Genomic DNA, 21,895 nt, shown 5'->3' with positions numbered 1-21,895 from the left:
GAGTAATTCATGAAGCTTCATTCCCTTCCCTCCCCCCCTCTCTCATTTACTGATGATCCCTACGGTCTGCCTTCACAGCAAAATCAAGATTAAGGATCTGAAGCAACCTCTTTCAGTTCTTCACTCCATCCAGTGTGTAGGAAGGCCAAGTGGAACACATGTCCAACAACGTTACAGTGGCCCCAGAAGGTCAGGGAAGCTTGGAGTGGCTAACCACAATCTTAGATCAATGCTTTTTAGTATGATCTTGGAATCAACATCAGCAACTAACACAGTGCTTGGCAACAGGTGCTTAACAAAGGTTGGTTGAGTAAGACATTTTCTTTTCTGCCAATGTCTACTTGAACACATAGGTGGAAGTCAGACAGAAGTAGTTAACTCTTTCAATGCCGGGATAGTATGAGTATATAGTAATCACATCAAGTCCATGTGTTTATCTAAGACATGTTCATATTACAGGTTTCTGATTTCAATGTTCTGGTTAAATGCTAGCTAAAATATTTTATTTAAGGACAACCACAATCAGAGTTTTGAAATTAGAACCATGGTAAATGTTAATTAGAATGATAGATGAATTAAGAGCCCCAGCACCAATGTGTAACAAAACATCACAGTTCAGTCAAGTAACCACCTCTTTCAGCATCCCAATTCTAGATGGGTAATGATTCCAGAGCAAAATAGAAGTGTGAAGAAGGAAAATCTTATTTAATGGCTTCTTTGATGCTAAGAATCAGATAAATCCAAAATATGAAGCTTAAGAAGGCTATATTTTAAAAGTATGAATAAAATTGTAAACCTCAAATCAAGAGGATCATCAAACTACGTAGTACTATGCAACTGCTTTGATCTTTCAGATAGGAGGAGGGAGGACGACAAGCAGGGGAAGGAATAACTTTGTAGGACTCAAAAATGTCTAGAGTGTGAGTTTAAATGACCAGTTATAGCTAACTGAGTTAAGGATATCCCAGAGAGCTATTCATACCACTACCATGACAATAAAAACTACCACACAGAGAAACAAAAGTACTTACTTCTCCTAGATTTTAAGACAGGTTTTTAAGAAATGATGATTATGTCTCATTTCTGAAAATTATGTCAACCAGAGACTTAGCAGGCAGAAGTGTACTACTGGGTCTGCCCCCGACCCTTGCTATACAAAACCATGTCTGTAAGGTCTTTCTATGTCCACTCATGTTCATGTTTCCATTCCCACCTTCCTTATGAAGCCAGTCATGCCAGAGGCTCTACTAGCAGTCTCTGAACACAAGAGGGACTTTCTTCCAGACTCCTGTGCCCTCACAAAGCAGGCCTTAAAGGAAGGTTCATCCAAATGACCATCCCAGCATCTCTTTCAATTTAACTGAAATTTTGGTTCCTGTAGTTCAAATGTCATATCATAACCAGATTTACTATGAATCCTTCCTTTTACTAAAGTTTATAAAAAGGAAGAATTTCATAAGATTGAGTTAATGATAAACTATAAGTGGTGAGAAAGAGTAGCATGAATAGGTCAATGAGAGCTGAAACCACACAATACTTAAAGGGTCTCAACACAGCAAATTACAAATGCCAAAAGTAAGCACAGTGCACAACCAACCCACTACTCATTCTGCTCAGTATAAGGCCAGTTTCGTATGGGTCAAATTGCAGGATCTACTGGGTGAGCTTTGTAGTCATAATTGGGGACAGAGAGGATTCAGATGTCCATCTTGCTGCACATAAACCTGCACTGCTGGTTTATCTGGCTGCTTCACTTCTGGCAGAAGAGAGGAACAGAAAAACAGAAGCTAGCAAGTAACCTGGTCCCACGGGGTCCTCAAGACCTGAATCCCAGATCCAGATCACTTACAATCAAAATGTAACACCTCTCTTCTAGGCTCATCCTGTTATCCACTTCTGTGTTTATCCAAGACCCAGCCTGGGATTTCTACAGAGCAAACCCTACACATCTTGCTACATTCTTTAACCAGAGATTATGTATGTATTAAGTGTTAAGGGGTTCCAGACCCCTCTATTTTTCCTCTAGATCACATCTTTTGCCCAAAGAAATAGGCATTTAAACAGCAGACCTATTTCAAAAACAACAGGGGAACTGAATACCAACTATCTCCATATAAAGTTATTTTACTGGAACAGAAATTTATGTTCAATCATTTTTGATGAGAAGTTGCTAAATTACCTTGGTTTTCCATTTAACTTTTAATTTTAATTTCTAATTAATGCAATACATTAATTTCCAATCAACTTAAACATTCATTTTTTTTTTTTAACCTAGGATCTTACAAAGAACTTTCAAACATAGAATCATACATTTGTTCCTCAAAGGATTTCTGGCTTTGTTTTTAATGTAAAGAGCACTTGAAAAACTGAATTCACTGCTGTGATATGCTTTTCTAAATGAAGAAAAGGGGACATCTGTATATTAGTTTGGCTGCTATATCTCTTGCCAAGGTTTAAAAGATGTTTGAGACATTTATAATCAGCTGTCAGTAAAAGAGACGGCATTCCATTTTTCAAATAGATGTATAGCTAAAGAAGTAGGTAATTCAACGTAAGATTCGTGGAACTCTAGATGTGAGTAATTCAGGTTAAAATAAACAAAAATGTTTTCTTACCTTTAGGTCTTTCCAACTATCCAGGAGCTTGGTGGCCAAATCGCTTATATCTACTGTTTTATCTGGCTGTTCCTGGCTCCTCTCACTCTCCACATCAGATACACCCTCCTCTTCATCCTGGGACGGCGTTTCCTCAGCAATGGTTTCTTCCAGTTTCGGGCCATTGCCCTCTTTGGGCTCTATTTCAGTGTCAGCCTCTGGTTCAGATGTGGGTAGCTTACTGGCTTCCACAGTGATTTCACTCTCAACTTTAGATTCAGGTAGCTGTTGTGTGAGTAGCTGCTGTGACTGTAACTCTTCCTCTTCTTCCACAGGGACGTTTTCTAACTGGTCAAGGTCCTCTTTGCCGTCCTTGCCTTCCAACTCACTGGTAGCATCAGAGATAGCACTGTCCATGCTATTTTCACTTATAATTTTAAGTCTCCGAAACATGAGCTTCTTGGGGGTGTCTGTGTCAGCTTCGGTGCTCAGCTTGGCGGAAGGATCAGGTGTGTTGAGTGGTGTGTGAGCACGTGACGTATTCTCACTTGAATATCCATCTCCTTCACTCAACTGAGGAATGGCAGTTTTAGTCTGAGACCAGCGTTGAATAATTGGAAGTACTTTGCTTTCCTCCAACATATTTTTAGTAGGAATGGGTAAGTGTTCCAAAGTCTTTATAATCTGATTAAACAAATTAAAAAAAAAAAAGTCACATCACTCTACACAGTTGACTTTTCAAATCTCTGGCTGGGACTCAGATCATTTTTGAAAGACCTGTGGGTTTTCTTTACTGTCTTATCAAGACCTAAGTCTCTATAACTACAAAAGGGTTAAATGTTATAGTATTAGTTTCCTCTGGAAAGGAAGGAAAACTTTTTAAAGACTGACCAGCAAGAATAAAATGCAGAACAGGTAACTGCTCCCACTATCAAACAGGATCGATTAATATCTTCTACCAGTAGTTCTCAAACCTGTGTAGATCTTTCAAAATATATATACTAGTGGACCTTATCCTGGCTATGTTTTTCTAAAAAGTTTTCCAAGTGACTATGATATCGGCTTGGGAACTATGCAACAACATATATTTAAATGATATTTCATCCAAAAAAAATGCAGCTATTACTTACCTCTTTTAGCCTCTGATAAACAGCTAACAAAGAAAGACTCTCTCTCCAGAGATAACCATCCCCTCCACTCTGAAATCCAAGAATTTCTTCCAAAGTACTCCCCAATGTAGATCTACAGAATCCCCAAAGTAAGTTGTTCCTCTCTACTTTCTAGATGGAATACTGCTGAATTCATTTAATCATTAATCATAGAATCATTTAATAAAGTCAACTAGATCTGTACAAAAAGGAATGGGGAGGGGCAGGAAAAAGGGAGAAAGGAAGGGAGGGAGGAAGAAACTCCAAATCTTCCTCAACTTCTACTTATTGCCAAATCTCCTGGGAGGAAGAAGAGAGGGAAGACAACCACTTACTTGCTCACTCCTGTTTTGTTTTTAAAGTGCATTTTTAAATGACTTCGGTATTATATTAGAAACTATGATTAAAAAGAACTACATTTGGGGCGCCTGGGTGGCTCAGCGGGTTAAAGCCTCTGCCTTCGGCCCAGGTCATGATCCCAGGACCCTGGGATTGAGCCCCGCATCGGGCTCTCTGCTCAGTGCAGAGCCTGCTTCTCTCTCGCTCTCTCTCTGCCTGCCTCTCTGCCTACTTGTGTTCTCTGTCAAATAAATAAATAAAATCTTTAAAAAAATAATAATAAAAAAATAATAAAATAAAAAGAACTACATTTAAACTAGATTAAAAATATTATTTCATGGGAAGGTATAAATATCACAACTCCACTAATGACATTGCCAAGGAACATTTATTTAGATCTTAAAAAACTTATTGATTCCTCAAAATGTTCTTACTCTTGCCATTCCAGAATTCGCCTCTTCACCAATTTTTTAGAGCCCCCAAATGTAAGTTTCACATGGTTTCCCATTTAAAACTATGGCTTTAGCAACAAACTAGATCCTTCACTTAACTATGATGTGATATCTTGCTCTTGCACTTCCCAATTATGCAGTCTCAGCTACAGGGATACTTTAGGAAAAACCATGGGGCAAACTCACTACTAGCAAGGTCTACGTAAAAGGTTATAATTACAGGAATGACACTGAGATGATATTTATTTAATTCCAATGGTAACTATAATGGTAAATTCATTATTACTCATATTATCACTCAACCTAAGCACTCTATATGGAGGTTTTAAGAAATAAGCAAGTTGATTGTGAACTGACCTCTTCCTGAAGCTTCTGGTTACTTTCCCGGCCATCACCTAGCTCTGCCATCCAAATCCACAACAAAGACAGTCCATGACGTTCCAGAAAAGACTTCAGGCAAGACTGTGAATGTGTGTTCTTCCGTGGGGGAAGGGAAGCAGGATGCAGGGTATTGGGTTGGGGGTGGGTAATACCACACAGAACATTAAAAAGGGTCCACAGAGAGGAATAAAAAGTCTATTTATATTCACAAAACTTTACCTAGAAACTCTATTGTGATTAATGCGACTAAAAGTGTACAAATAACAAATGCTTTAAAGAAATTATAACTTTAACATCAATATGTTATTTACAATGAAATTCAAATCTGAAAGACCAAGAACCAAATTATATTCATTTTTATCGAAAAACCTAAAACTATAATAGTGTGAATCATTTTCATTTCTCTCTTCCCTTCAGATGTTTTTTCAAAAGGCTTTTTTCTCTTAGTTTTCTTTTAAATCATCCTTTTTTAAAAATTATTCAACTTCTTGTGGCATACTTAATAAACTGGAGTAAACGAGATTATCATTAAAATTCCTTGCTTCAAGATCCTGTGGTAAAAATGGCCTTGACAGACTAATAATCATAGGGGGGACTATATCAAATGTCATGAATTGTTACACAAAAAAAATCCCACCATGCTCTTTGGCTAGAGAGAGAAAGCAAAAAAGATCTACTAAAAAACTAAATGATGCTGAACTCGACATTTTTAAGAGGACAAACTTACAAAATCATATAGAATTTTCAAACCATTTTAAAAATAAGAGTAACTTTTCTCAGAGTTATCCCTTCTCCTGTCATCATTCTAGACTGCACATTAGATGCCCCAACTCAAATTCAGAAACAAAAAATAAATTAATATCAAAGAACTCACCTGTATAAGCTCAAGACAGGTAAGTTTCTGTTCCAAGGTTTCAATTCTAACCATAAGCCGGGATAAGCTGAGCACCTGGTTTTTATCAGAGAGACCCTCACCATTCTCCAGCAGAGCTTCTAGCTCTCCATCCACCTGCCATAGCAAAGAAAAAGTATCTGGTTATAAAAACAACAACAAATGTGCCACTAATCTAAGAATCAAACAACCTAAAAAGATGTTCAACCTTGCCAGTGATAAGGAAAACACAAATAGGTCCACAGTGGGAAATCATGTCATATTTACTAGATTAATCTGGGGAAAAAATTAAGTCTGATAATGTCAAATCTAGGCAAAGATGTAGATCAAAAGGAATTTTACATGCTGTTGATGAAAGTAAAAATTGGATTTGCTTTCTTCTAATTTATTATCAGCGCATTCTAGAATTTATCATTTCAGGCCATACTGGTTTACTGCTGTCTTTATATCTCTTCTGTGTTAGTTGCTGTCTCGTGTAGATTTTATTCTGTTATTGCTGCACTACTTATTCTCAAATTCCATGTTGATCATATTATTCTCCTTTTTTGGGTTCAGTAATGGAGCTTTCTTGCTCATTCACATCAAATACAGATTCTTTTACGTAACACCTCCAGGATCTTCTAATCAAACACCAGCCTTCCTTTTGATGAGGTTTTTCTTACTTCCTCACCATACCTTATCTGCTCCAGCCTGGCCAAGCTAGGCACTATCACAATTTGAAAAGCATTTCATTCACTCATCAAATATTTACCAACTACTTACTATATGTCAAGTATAATCCTAGTTGCTAAAGTCACTACAATGAACCAAAACGAACAAAAATCTACTCTTACAGGAGACAGAGCAAATTAATGGTGAAAAGTATGCCAAAAGAAATAAAGCACTGGCTTCAAAAATAAAATATCTGTATCCCCTATGCGTAGCACTGCACACCTAAGAATAAATCCTAAAGATATTTCTAGACACATGTTATACTAAGTTCACTGAATAACCACTGTAAAGTTCACTGTAATAGCAAAGAACTATTAACAAATGTCTGTGGCCAGGTTATATAAATTAGCATTTTCATACAATGGATTATTATAGCACAGAGAAAGGAATCAAGTGCAGCCCAATGCAACAAGATTCATCAATCTTATGAACATGTTACATGAAAAAAGTTCCAGAAGATTACATGCTGTATGACTCTGATTATATAAACCTCAAAAACAAAATTTTCATAGATGCAGGCCTAAAAAATCAATTTTAAAAAGGCAATGGAGATACGACACAAAATTCAAAACAGTGGTATCCTCTAGGGGCTAAGCAGGGAGCACAAAGGAGAGAAGTGCTCACAAGTGGTTCTTTTATAATTATGCTTTGTAACATATATATTTTCTCTGGAAGTTTCAAATATTACATTTAAACAATGGGAAACAACAACAAAAAACCCACCAATAGTTGTTTTCCAGCTGTCTTACCAAAGATATAAAGATACCTTACAGAACTTATTATTGGGGAGATAAAATTAATTCATATGAAAACAAATAATGAAGGATTAATTATAAAATGTTAAAAAACTATGAAGGAAGGGTGTGGTTAGAATGAGTCACCAGAAGCAGGGCTAGCAACAGGTGCAACAAGTGCAGCCCAATGCAACAAGGAGGGAGTGAGTAAAATCTTGAGCATAGGAAAATGGAAAATTGTGATAGTGCCTAGCTTGGCCAGGCTGGAGCAGATAAGGTATGGTGAGGAAGTAAGAAAAACCTCATCAAAAGGAAGGCTGGTGTTTGATCAGAAGATCCTGGAGGTGTTACGTAAAAGAATCTGTATTTGATGTGAATGAGCAAGAAAGCTCCATTACTGAACCCAAAAAAGGAGAATAATATGATCAACATGGAATTTGAGAATAAGTAGTGCGGCAATAACAGAATAAAATCTACACGAGACAGCAACTAACACAGAAGAGATATAAAGAACAGCAGTATACCAATATGGCCTGAAATGATAAAATTCTAGAATGCACTGATAATAAATTAGAAGAAAGAAAATCCAAAAGACAAGAATCTTTTTTTTTTTTCTTTAAAGACTATTTATTTATTTGACAGATGGAGATCACAAGTAGGCAGAGAAGCAGAGGAAGGGAAGCCGGCTCCCCACTGAGCAGAGAGCCAGATGCAGGGCTCGATCCCAGAACCCTGGGATCATGACCTGAGCGGAAGGCAGAGACTTAACCCACTGAGCCACCCAGGCGCCTCTAAAAGACAAGAATCTTAAGGAAATTTTCTTTTCCTTTTATTCAAATATTTTATTTATTTATTTATTTGCCAGAGAGAGAGAGAGATTAAGAGCATGAGCAGGGAGGGTGGCAGGCAGAGGGAGAAGCAGACTCCCCACTGAGCAAGAAGCCTGACCAAGGACTTGATCCCAGGACACTGGGATCATAACCTGAGTGGAAGGCAGAGGCTTAACTGACTGAGTCACCCGGAATCCCTTAAGGAAATTTTCTGTTACTTAACTTTTTATCATCTCAACATAATTTTAGGCAAGGCACTAAACACTTCTATTTTATATTATACCACAAAACTCACATAACTCTTAGGAACAAAAACAAGAAAACATGAAATGCTACTTACAAGACTCTGAAGAAATGTAAACTCACTTTTTTCCTTCTAAAATGTACACTTAAGGCTCATTTCTTTTTCATTTCCAGCATCACTTATGTTTTGAAGAGATTAAGGATATATACAGAAAAACCAGTTTATGGTTAAACATTAATTCAGGACAATTTCCTTAATGATGGCTTTCCCCTGCATATCCTAAATGTAAAACCTCCTGTGTCTTAAATTCTAGAGGATTAGAATAGGAAAGACCAAGGGCTTTAAAATTCTACTTTTCCCCCAAGTGCAACAGTCAGAACCTCACTTTGGACAGAGTTTTGAGACACAAATACTACTAGGCTAAGAGATGGGGTTTTCTGGTGCACCTAGGTAGCTCAGTTAAGCCTCTGACTCTTGAATTTCAGCTTGGGTCATAATCTCAGGTCCTGAGATTGAGCCCCACATGGGGCTCTGCAACCAAGGCAGTCTGTTTGTCCCTGCCCCCACCAAAATAAATAAATCTTTTTAAAAGAAGAGAGAGAGGTGGGGTTTTCTTTTCATAATTAGCCAGGAAAGGCCTCTCTAACTCTGAATACTTAAGAGATAAAACTGAGTTCTAAAAACAAACAAACAAACAAAAAAACTGAGTTCTTAAATTTTTCATTTAATAAACATTTATTGAATAGACACTACAGTATATAAAACTCCACTGGTAAATAAAAACAGTAGCATTCTTTCTTAAGGAAATAAACAGTAAACCTGCAGAAACTTAAGTAAAAATAACAAAATTTTGCAAACAAAATATAGAAAGTGAATAACCTTTGAACCTCCCACTACAATTACGAGCTTAGTGGTTGTACTGACATACATAAAAGTTATCATGCCAATCCTATGTATGATACAGCGTCCATAATTTTGGGTACTCAAGTGGATAATCAATTGTGAATTGTGGGATTAATAGCTTTTAGGATACCTGGGAGGAAGGGAGCCAGGAGGCCAACTGATTGCTTTCATTAATTTACACTTACTAGAAGTACTTATTTTTAATTTATGCATCACCGCCTTCCCGAAAGGATCTAAAGTAACTAAAAATCAACATGAATGGGGTGCCTGGGTGGCTCAGTGGGTTAGAGCCTGTGCCCTCAGCTCAGGTCATGATCCCAGGGTCCTGGGATCAAACCCTGCATTGGGCTCTCTGTACAGCAGGGATCCTGGTTCCCCCCACCTCTGCCTGCCTCTCTGCCTACTCGTGATCTCTGTCTGTCAAATAAATAAATAAAATCTTAAAAAAAAAATCAATATCAATATGAAAGTATAAAAATGGTTAAGGTATATTTTAATTACTGGTACATGAACATTTATATATACAAAAATGCAAAATTCTATAGCATTTAAAAATTTATTCTGTTAAATGCTTAATTGGTCCAAGAAATTATTTACTTTTTTTCTTAAAGATTTAATTTATTTGTCAGAGAGAGAGAGAATAAGCAGGGGAGGGGTAGGCAGAAGGAGAGAGAGAATCAGGCTCCCCATTGAGCAAGAAGCCCTGTACAGGGCTTGATCCCAGAACCCTGGGATCATGACCCGAGACAAAGTCAGATGCTTAAGCAACTAAGCCACCCAGGTACCCCTAATTTACTCTTTTTAAATACTTTAGTATTTTGGCCATCAACCATCCTTAATTGCTCTAAGCAGTATTTTTAATACTTCCTGATGAAATACAGTACACATAAAGTATATAAATGATTTGTAAACAAGTAAGCTTAACAAACAAGTGAGCATTATCCATAAAATCAACATGCATGTGATAAGAAGGCCGGGGGAGGACAACATTGCCAGCATCCCTGAAGTGCTCCATGTGCCCTTCCCTTCTTATAATACCTCCTCTTTGCTAACATCTCCTGACTTTTTTAGAAAATCATTCTTTTATTTTTAAAATAGGTTTATCATTTATACAAAAACCCTAAATATTATAACTTAATTTTATCTATTTTTTAAATCTTTCTGGAAATTATACTGGACAAAACTTTTGTCATGCTTGTGTTTCATCCTTACATTTTAGGAGTCCTCCATTCTGTTGCATGCAGCCCTAGTCCTTCACTTTCATGACAAATTTTTAAGTCTAGGATTACATTATAAATTGTCTATATTAGTGTTAATGGAAATTTGTTTCTACTTTTTCTAATATAAGCAATGCTGCTGTGACTCTAGATACATATCCATTCACTTTCAGTAATTAATTCCAAAGTGTTTATAAAAGTGGTTGCACCCAGGGATGCCGGGGTGGTTTAGTTAGTTAAGCCTCTGCCTTCAGCTCAGGTCATGATTCTGGGATCGGGTCCAGCATCAGGCTCCTTGCTCTTTCTCCCTCTGCCTGCCACTCCCAGCCCTTGCATGCTCTACTCTCTCCCTCTCTTGGAAAAATAAAGAAAATCTTAAAAAAAAAAAAAAAAGGGTGGCTGTACCCATTTACAACCCCCAAGCAGTGTAGGAGATCCTGTTCTTACAAGTCATCAGACTTTTTACCAATCTGATAGGCATGTAAATGACACCTGATAGTTTTAACTGATACTGCCCTGATTCATAATGAGGTTGAACATCTTCCTATGTTTATTGGTTATTTGGATTAGTAAAGTGTCTGGATGGTGTCTCTTTATTTTTTCTTTGTGCTGGCTTTTTCTTTATTAATTAGTAGGAATGCTCTATATACTTTAGATATTAATACTTGTTTTGTGTTCAAAGCAAGTATGTACCTTTTCACCCTCTTTATTGTGTAAATTAGTTATCATTAGTTTCACAAACTCAGAAGAGACTAAGAGAAGTTTCAGACTATTTCCTGCTTGTACTTTACAAACTACAAATATCATCGGGTTATAGGGACTTAATATATTTCCATCAGCTAAGTACTTAGTTACCTAGTAAATTACATTGGGTTATTAGTTACCTGGTTTGTGACATCCCCAAAAAAGACAACCAACTTCAATTGGAAGAGCTTTTAGCTTTGTTAAGGAGATGACTTAGGACAATCATAAGAGCAAGAAATAAAAAAAATGTTTACTGATCAAGGGCTGATATGGAGGTTGTAGGCTATAGTACTATTAATATACTCTTCTTAATAATTAAAATATGCAAAACTACATTTTAAACTGTCCTATCTTGTCCTCTCCATAGCATCCTCTACCCAAAAGAATTCCCAAGACTCTCAGCTATAGCTGACTAAAATTCAGAATCTAGGCATGCAAAAGGGAATTTCAGAGGGCAACAATCCAAGAAAAAGTAAACTAGGGTTCAAGTGTTCATTATTGGCAGGGCAAATAACCCTCCTAGAAATCTAAAATCATTCTGGCTCATTCCTCTATCTGGCCAAAGTTTTATCTACAGCATTCTATTCCAGAATAACTTCAAATTCATACCTGGAGCAACCCATGATGACTGGATTCATGTTACACCTAATTTAGTCTATAATGCCAAAGCCTATACTGACACTGACACACCATAATCAGAATAAACACAAGCAAACAAAGGAATGCCTACACTTTGTGCACTGGGACTGTTCCTGAATCTTATCAGATAGAAAGCCATCTGGGGGCGCCTGGGTGGCTCAGGTGGATTAAAGCCTCTGCCTTTGGCTCAGGTCATGATCTTAGGGTCCTGGGATCGAGCCCCACATCAGGCTCTCCACTCAGCAGGGAGCCTGCTTCCCTTCCTCTCTCTACCTGCCTCTCTGCCTACTTGTGATTTCTGTCAAATAAATAAAATCTTTTTAAAAAATTAAAAAAAAAAAAGAAAGAAAGCCATCTGGTAATGGTATGATGGAGTTATGACACTGCCTAAGAAACCATCACATTATAAGGATACTCCCCACCAATAATACAGTTTTTAAGAAATATTTATTCTGTAAGCTTTGAGAGTAGGAGATAGCCAAAGGGGAGTTTATTGGAGATTTTAGCATAGGTCAACATGTTTAATGACTATTTTGTGGCTATTCTGATAAACTATCAAAGAAAATGAGAGCTGGGGCGCCTGAGTAGCTCAGTCCTTTAGCATCTGCCTTCGGCTCAGGTCATGATCCCAGGGTCCTGGAATCGAGTCCCACATCAAGCACCCTGCTCAGCGGGAAGCCTGCTTCTTCGTCTCCCACTCCCCCTGCTTGTGTTCCCTCTCTTGGTGTCTCTCTCTATCAAATAAATAAAATCTTAAAAAAAAAAAAAAAAAAAAAAGAAAAGAAAAGGAGAGTTAAAAATAAAAGCAATAATAATGGAGTTTAGAGAAAAATTTCCCGCAACAGTCAAAGTCAAGAAGGCTAACAGGCGGGGGTGCGGAGGGGGGTGGCCTGGGTGGTTTAGTGGGTTAAGCCTCTGCCTTTGGCTCAGGTCATGATCTCAGGGTCCTAGAATCAAGTCCCGCATAGGCTCTCTGCTCAGCAGGGAGCCTGCTTCCCTCTCTCTCTCTGCCTGCCTCTCGGCCTACTTGTGATCTGTCAAATAAATAAATAAAATCTTTAAAAAAAAGAAAAAAGAAGGCTAACCAGCTAAGACCCAGTGACTCCACTTCCATGGATATGCCTTACAGGAACATGTACAGATGCTGTGACAGTAAGAGCAAAAGCTTAAAAACACTAGTGTTCGTTAGAAGGATTATATATAATAAACTCATATGATGAAAAACTTAATAGTAGTTAAAAATATGTTTACATATTTATCAATGTGGATCAAATTTTAAAATAAAGAGTAAAAAAAAATTGCAGAAATAAACATATATCATTTCTAAAACTCTAAACAAAACAATGTAATAGATTTTAAAATTTATTTTCTAGCACACAGAAACATTGGTTGTTATGACCACAACTGTCTGAGTTGGAAGAGGATGGAACTGCTCTCCACAATCTGCAATGCAACATAACGGTTAAGAGGAAAGACAAGAGCTAGTTCACTTCCATTACCTACCAGGTGATACCTTAATGTTCTCATCTGTTTAAAAAAAAAAAATCCTTATACCTAATTTCAGGGCTTATTGTGAGAATTACATGAGTTAATGTGTCAGGTGCTTAGCAGAGTGCCTGGCAGAGCATTATGGTACATATGCTCTCCAAAAAGGACAGCTAAAGCACACACAATACTTTAAAGAATGTGTTCATCTTGGGTGGTATTTGTTGAAACTTTCCTTTCGGTAATTTTCAAAAGTCCTTTTTAAATTTTTCAACTGCCCTTTCCAATGCTTTTTGCTATCTATATCTCCTTACAGAATTCAGATGTTCCATAATTAATTCTCTCCAATTAATTTGGACTTACTGACATCACCTTTTAACCATTACACTTTTATCCCTTTGTCCCAATACATCTTCTATCTCCTCATCTAAACAGTAATTTATACTTAATCTATGCAGTCATTTATAAGAAAAGCCGTGGCATGAGCTAACTGCTAAAGAATCATAAGGGAATTTGCTGACTAACCCCCTTAGACCCCTAGCTCCTGCTCCTAGCCCTCCACTAGGATTCATAGGTCTGGGGATGGACCCAGGAATGTGCATTTTCATTACGGGCCCTGCCAGGTGGTTCTGAGGCTAAGAAATACTGTTTTGGTGTAGGGACTCTCAGAAAAAGGGAGGGGGGATTAAAAAAAAAAAAAAAAAAACACAAAGTCCTTGTCCCAGGCAAGAGTCCCTTTATTAACAAGATAGCTCCTTCCTCCAGTATAACTGAGGTGAGCTGAGGTATAAAAAAGGCCATTAATTACTATGTTAATATAGTAAATGAAAAGACCACTTTCACCATTCCATTCTCACTCTTTGTTGCCTGTCACCTCTCAAAACTCACCTTATACTCCAAAGAGGGTTTTCAGAGATTATAAGAACACTTGCAAACTTTTAAGAGTTCCAAACAAAAAAACAAACCACTGAAAAGATTAGGAATGTAGATCAGACTTAAGTAAGCTAGTGGATAAACATTTTATTTGTACTTAGGATTAGAAGTTTTACAGGCCCCCAAAAAGCTACTGGCCCATGTGTTTACAACATGACTTCAATAGTTCTCTGTACCTAATTCTAATCTCTATGAACTGGAAATAAAAATAGCAACCATACTTCTTTTCCTGATTATCTCATCTGATCCTGACTTTCTCTGATTGTAGTTTGACTTTTCAAACTTCAATCAGAAAAGCTACCTCCCTTCTTAAAACATACATGGTAAAAACTGAAAGTAAGAACAAAACACTTACTGAATCCTTCTTACGGGACCGCTCCTTCTTCATTTTTCCTCCTGCTGCTCTGATACTGACTCTGTTCTCTCCTCCCAGGTAACCTCGGCAATTAGCTGACCCACAGAAACATTTCTGAGCTTCTTTTCTGTTTAAAGGGCACAGGAAACATGTTATGTGAAAGTAAACCATGTAAAAATGTCAGCAATATAACAATCACATATGAAAGAGAAGTCTATTCAGCCTAAAACAAGTAATTATTTTAAGAGACTCCAACAAACCTGGTACTATTTAAAGGAAATGCCTGAAAATTGCTCTTAAAAAACATTCATTCTTTTTCCAACCTTCCCTTATTAAAATCAGCCAAGAAGTTAATGAGAAATTTCTTCATTTTGTGAGTACCTACTAATATATAAAAATAAAAGAGCATATACATATTTGAGCTGAGAACAAAACTGCTTAAATAGTTCAACATCTCTTATATGTAAATGTAACAGGCACACAGAATAAACAAAACATACTGTTATAAATACATATACACAGATATAAAATTCAGTATGTCCAGGTTATTTAAAAGGAAACATGTAAAAGTTACCACATAAGGATGAGATACTAATAAGAAACATTGTTAAGAAGTAACTACCACCACGGAGTCAAGGAAAAGTGGTGGAAAGAATACGGGCCTAGTCTACAAGCTTGGGTACAAACCATCACGGCCATTTATTCTGTGACTTGAGAAAAGCATGAAAACCTATACTAAAGTAAACTGATAGATTCAGTTTATGACAGCAGTAATCAAAGGCATAAAAAGAAATCATTCAATAAATAGAGCAGGACATCACAAACACTTGATTTCTAGTACCCTTTCCTTCATAAGAGCAAACATAAGAGGAAAAAAATACAGAGCCCTACATACAACCTGGTCTGGACTCATCCCGTGACTGCTAACACCACTGACTGCCTAGATCCATTAGTCCATGAGGTGCTGCAAAATGCTGATACTGTTACTACTTCATTTATTAGCTGAAATGACCTCCAAGAGAAGAACTTCTTCTCATTAACTATTTGGTTTAATCTAAAGCAGAATTCACTTGGGGAAGGCAGGATAAATGCTTGACTCTTCCCCCCCCCCCTTTTTTAACTTTTAAACTACTTTTTAAAAATCATTAATTGATTGATTCACCAGTGTTCACTGCAGCATTATTCACAATAGCAAAAAAGTGGAAACCGCCCAAATGTGCATTAACATATGAATGGAAAAACAAAATACGGTATATACATGCAGTGGAATATTATTTAGCCATTAAAAAGGAATGAAATATTGGTATATGCTACAACATGAATGAACCTTGAAAACATTGAATGTTTTCTAAATGAAGTCACAAAGGACCACATTTGCATGATTCCACATATGTGAAACATCCAGAAAAATCCACAGATATAGAAAGTAGATTAGTGTTTGCCAGGGGCTAAGAAAAGGGGGAAATCGGGCATGAGAGCTTGTTAATACATAAGGGATCTGCTTTTGGGGTGCTGAAAATGTTCTGGAACTAGACAGTGGTAATAGATGTACAAAATATGACTGTACTACTAAACTGTATACTTTAAAAAGTTAAAAAGGTGAAATTAATGTTATGTGACATTTTCCACAATAAAAAATATCTAAAACATGGAAAAAAAATCATAAATCAGTTCCCTTCTATTATAACTAATGCAGTTTTTTTTTTTTTTAAAGATTTTATTTATTTATTTTTCAGAGGGAGAGCGAGAGCAAGCACAGGCAGACAGAGTGGAAGGCAGAGTCAGAGGGAGATGCAGACTCCCCGTGGAGCAAGGAGCCCGATGTGGGACTCGATCCCAGGACACTGGGATCACGACCAGAGCTGAAGGCAGCCACTCAACCGACTGAGCCACCCAGGTGTCCCTGCAGTTTTATTTTTAAAGTATTATTAAATCTCATGGGTTTTACATAGTAAGTTTCAAATCACCATAATTATTATCCTTATTGATGCTTAAGTGTTAATGAGAACTCTCTCACTAATATGAGAGCCTATTCAAGCTAGCTCCAAGTTCCTTTGACATGACTCTCACCTATTATAACCGGTTTTCTGACACAACAAAATAATCCAAGATCACCTTGTTCAATTTCTGTCTTAACCTGAAATCAACACTCCTCCAAGGAACCCTGTTCCTTTTAGTGGGGTTCTATGAAACCACAACATAGATGCTAAGGGTATTCACTGCTACTCCATCAGTTATTATTTCGGCTAGAGAGAATAAGTAAATTATCTTTCACAGTACAATGAGTAGAGATCAGAAAAAATTAGTCATGACTAATAACAAAAAGATAAATGATAGATACATAGGGATTATATTATATTCTCCTTACATGCACACACACACAGACACTAGACATTTCCATAATAAAAAGGGGTTTTTTTACATTACATATGGAACATAATTATATAAATAAGACAGCATGGAATTCAGAGGAAGATTATACAGTTCCTGCATAAATCCCTTAATGTCCACAAATGTCATACAGTAGGAAAAACACACAAAACTGAAAGAGTAAAGACCTGGAGGCACATACAACTTTTTAGTAGTTCACATTAAAGTTTTATATCTCTATATCTGAACAGTCTACTGCCCCATCAGAAGCAGCAAAACAGAATCAAAACAATACTCACCCGTATCTTTGAAACTGATAGTCAAATGTTAACTCTGAGCCTGAAGTAACCAGTTTGGTGGTAAAAAACCCGACCCTCAGTTGTCCGTTCACAGTCCACTGAGATGTTTTTAAAAGAAAAGAAATTAGTAACTGATTAATCTGTGTGTTTTTCTTTTTTTTTTTTTTTTTAAAGATTTCATTTATTTGTCAGAGAGAGAGAAAGAGAGAGCGAGCGCACAGGCAGAAGAGTAGCAGGTAGAGGCAGAGGGAGAAGCAGGCTCCCTGCTGAGCAAGGAGCCCGACGTGGGACTCGATCCCAGGACACTGGGATCACGACCAGAGCTGAAGGCAGCCACTCAACCGACTGAGCCACCCAGGTGTCCCAATCCGTGTGTTTTTCTTTAAAGATCCTCATCTGCCTTAATTATGTGTGTGCCTTTAGAAAATAAAAGCTTTTCCAAATAACAAATAGGGAACTTTCTTTTAAAATAAATGTATTTGTTACTCTTACTTAATACCATCATCTATAATTTGTCTCTAATAAAAGCAACTGCGGGGCGCCTGGGTGGCTCAGTGGTTTGGGCTGCTGCCTTCGGCTTGGGTCATGATCTCAGGGTCCTGGTATCGAGCCCCGCACTGGGCTCCCTGCTCCACAGGAAGTCTGCTTCCCTCTCTCTCTCTGCCTGCCTCTCTGCCTACTTGTGATCTCTGTCTGTCAAATAAATAAATAAAATCTTTTAAAAAAATAAAAAATAAAAGCAACTGCTACTTTAATTTGTATAATATACATTTCCACACAGTAAATATTCACTTGTACTAAAAATAGACAAATAGGGAATGCTTGGCATCACTGACTATAATTATAGGCAAATTGGTATTACCTTATGTTAAAAGTAACTGTATTCTAAGATAAAATGGAGCATGGAACAATGTAAATAATGATGCCAAATGTTTAATTTCAACAAAAACTGGTGGTCATAGGACCCAGTGTAGTGAAAGGGAAGGAAAGCATGAGAACAGTTGCATGAAACTCAAAAATTAAAATGGGATTAAATACACAGGGTTTAGAACTTGTAGTTCCAGAACATGTAAGATGTAAGTCAACTATAGAGCTCCTGTCCAGACCATGTCAACATGTTACTGATGAAAAAACCCAGACTTAAAGTGATAAAGGGACAGAATACACCTGGAGTCTCACAGTTAGACATGTGGCCACCAGCTACAGGCAAAACTAGAACCAGAATTTTGGTTAAATGATTATGGACTGGGTTCTCCTATTTATTATATGGCTTGGCTCTTAGAAGAGCCATATCTAAGATCTATTAGTACACAGATTCAAAAGACAAAAAAATTTAAAACACACTATTTTAATATGAAATGGAACCACTGATTGAGAACCATTAATATGAATTGAGAACCGTTACTTCTCTAGCCTTCTTAGTCTAAAAAAGAACCAATGTTCTAACATATATATTGTTTCATCTAAGCTCAAAAACAAATTCAATAAATGAATTTATCAAGTGTCAACTATGTGCCAGGCATAGGACATCAAGATGAGCAAGACCCAGAGCCTAGCCTTGTTGAGAAGCAGTGTAACCACATGTGTATCACATATAATCCTTCTCATCTGTGGCTATTCAGCCCCTTAAGTTATTAAAACAGCCAAATTTGGCACCTGGATAAGAGCTGATAAAAATCTGAATAGTACACGCTGGACTTCATCAAAATTAAAGTTCAGTTTGATACCTTGAAATAATAGCTAAAATTAGGAAGTCTAGGTGGCTCAGTCACTAAGTGTCTGCTTTCGGCTCAGGTCATGATCTCAGGGTCCTGGGATTGAGCCCCACATTAGGCTCCCTGCTCGGTGGGAAGTCTGCTTCTCCCTCTCCCTCTCCCATTCCCTGTGCTAGTGTTCCCTCTCTTACTGTGTCCCTCTCTATCAAATAAATTAAATCTTTAAAAAAAGATAGATAAAAATTTATGGGCAAAGAGAAGTGACAATTAAATGCAATGGGAGAGCGCCTGGGTGGCTCAGTGGGTTAAAGCCTCTGCCTTCGGCTCAGGTCATGATCCCAGGGTCCTGGGATCGGGTCCCGCATCGGGCTCTCTGCTCAGCGGGGAGCCTGCTTCCTCCTCTCTCTCTCTCTCTCTGCCTGCCTCTCTGCCTACTTGTGATCTCTGTCTGTCAAATAAATAAAATCTTTTTAAAAATAAATAAATAAATAAATGCAGTGGGAGTTCCTGGATTGGCTCCTAGTCAAGAAAAATGACAAATAACAAAATCTGAATAAAAACTTTAGATTAGTTAACAGTTAATAGTATTTCTTGGATTGGGTACCTGTACAATGGTTATATACAATGTGAGCATTTGGGGAAGCTAAGTGAAGCATATGGAACTGTATACTGTTTCTGCACTATTTTATATACTTAAACTTATTTCAAAATAAGATTTTTAACAATAGAGTAGGAAAAAACAATTCAAATGATTGAAAAAATAAAATTCACAGGTACCCTTAATGTAGAACAGCAATTTTTTTTTAAAGATTTATATTTATTTATGACATAGAGAAATAGCGAGAGGGAATACAAGCATAGGGAAGTTGGAGAGGGGAAAGCAGGCTCCCTGCGGAGCAGGAATCCCAATGCAGGGCTTGATCCCAAGACCCTGTGATCATGATCTGAGCCTAAGGCAGATGCTTAACGACTGAGCCATCCAGGTGCCCCAAGAGAACAGCAATCTTGAACAAAATCCCAAACTCTAAATCTAACTCAACTTACTTTTTGAGTTTCACAGTTTGGCTCACAGCTGTGATTCATGAAACGAGAACAGTTTCCTTTCTGAGTGGCATCTATTATCTAGGGGAAAGGATCATTTTAAGAGTTAGAAATGAGACTTTAAAATACATGTACATTTTATGAAGGAAAGGCATTAGGCAAATGTATGACCTATATTTCCAATCCCTCCTCCTCTTTTATGTACAGACACATCCAAGGGACAAATACCCAACAGCCTCCTCTAGGAGATCTGCTAACCATAAACATCTTACTTATAAGCAAAATTATCTCCGTATCTACCAATAATTCTTCCATTTACTTTTAGCTACTTCTTATATCCTCTTATATTCCAATCTCATTTCTCATGTACAAAACTCCATTTTAAAGCGCATGTTATACCACAGTGCAGGAGCTCTCAAACTCCAGTGTCTATCTGAATTCCCAGAGAGCTTGTTAAAACTCCTGCTGGACCCACCCTCAGAGACAGATTCAACAGGTGCTGGGGTAGGACCTAGAATTAGGTTTTCCAGGACTGAATAAAGAGAAAGATATGAGAATCTAGCTAAATTTTATTACACCAGACATTAAAGAGATTTGTAAAAATGTAAAACAATGGTACTCATGTTTAAAACAAAAATCATTTGAAAATGCTTTATTTTCATAAAAACATTTATGTCAACGTATAATGGGCTTGTTGCTTTTCAGTGGTTTAGTAAGTATTTTTCCATTTCTCAGCTTTAATTTTTATTTAAGTATTGACAAATGTAACCCACATCAAAAAAAAAACAAAAAACCTCTTTGGAGATATCAGTCATTTTTAAGAGTTATAATATGAAGCAAGTATGTTTACATTTACCTATATATGTAAATATCTCCCTCTCCCAATCTTTTTATAAACAAAAACTATATATACTATTCTGCTCCTCTTTTTTGTCACTTAATGTCTTTTGAAAAATCTGTCCATTCAGTACCCTTTCAAACTCAACAATTTCCCAATCTGTTTCAAAGAAAACACATTCATGCTGCTCACCTCATCATTCTTCAGGGCCATGAAATAGTAGTGGATGTTTTTGTTCCGTGCATACTCCTTTACCCGGGCTTTAAACTCTTTATGATCAAGTACTTCTCCACAATATTCTAGCACAAAGGTGTTCCTGGCAAAACAAAGGGGAAACAATAGCACTTCCTGCCTAGGAGCTTTATGGAAAACATACATCCATGTAAAAATAATGGATTTAATAAAATACAATTGGATAAATTTGGTATCATACAAAATATATATAAAGTACCTAGCATCTAACTGAGGTTTTCTCCTTCCCAATATTTTTCAAAAAATGTTGATTATAAGACACTTTTACATTTATACATACTATCAAAATATGTATTCCTGATTTAACCAGATATTAAAGCAAACACTCAAGTCTGGTTTATGATCATGAAAACAGTGATTTACAGCTGAGAAACAGCTCTGAGGAAATCAGGATGCACTGAAATATTAAAGGCTTTATGCTCTAAGAAAAAAGATGGCAATTTAAATATAGCGGCCCTTCTACTGCCTTTATACAAAGGTCTCTGAAGATGTTAAAGGTCAAATAGACCTTTTCTCTCACTAGAGAAAACTCACAGAGGCTGTTGTATCTATCAATAATCACGATTAATCACTCTCCTTAGGGTCTCTCAGATACCTTCCAACCCTGACTGGTCTTTCCTTGTTATTTAGTATCTTCAGTACTGGAGAAGAAATGAGTATACTATACACAAGGAATGTCATGTTCTTTAACAGTAACTAACTAGCAGATTAGCTCCAAAGCCTTCCTCACCCTGTGCATATCTCACAATATGTCCTCTTAGATGGGAATGACCTACCAG

At 37.1% G+C, this 21,895-nt stretch overlaps 1 protein-coding gene across 6 annotated transcripts in view; it reads right to left on the bottom strand.

The window, feature by feature from the left end:
• Window positions 1–21,895, bottom strand: part of SETD2 (SET domain containing 2, histone lysine methyltransferase) — a 125,840-nt gene that overhangs the window by 60,153 nt on the left and 43,792 nt on the right. For all 6 annotated transcript variants that reach the window (XR_006606955.1, XM_045080617.1, XM_045080619.1 and 3 more), the window contains exons 6-12: window positions 21,057–21,180; window positions 20,030–20,107; window positions 17,271–17,368; window positions 14,602–14,728; window positions 5,789–5,923; window positions 4,891–5,010; window positions 2,616–3,278 (exon numbers count right to left, since the gene is read on the bottom strand). Coding sequence is in view for 5 of the 6 variants with exons in the window: in XM_045080617.1 (XP_044936552.1) it covers window positions 2,616–3,278; window positions 4,891–5,010; window positions 5,789–5,923; window positions 14,602–14,728; window positions 17,271–17,368; window positions 20,030–20,107; window positions 21,057–21,180 (1,345 nt within the window). In the remaining variant the exon portion in view is untranslated. The remainder of the gene's footprint in view (window positions 1–2,615; window positions 3,279–4,890; window positions 5,011–5,788; window positions 5,924–14,601; window positions 14,729–17,270; window positions 17,369–20,029; window positions 20,108–21,056; window positions 21,181–21,895) is intronic.

The sequence above is a fragment of the Mustela putorius genome, unplaced genomic scaffold, assembly GCF_011764305.1.
Source record: "Mustela putorius furo isolate JIRA1106 unplaced genomic scaffold, ASM1176430v1.1 tig00000095_pilon_pilon_pilon, whole genome shotgun sequence".
Taxonomy (NCBI): Eukaryota; Metazoa; Chordata; class Mammalia; order Carnivora; family Mustelidae; genus Mustela; species Mustela putorius.
This window is presented reverse-complemented; position numbering and strand designations above follow the sequence as displayed.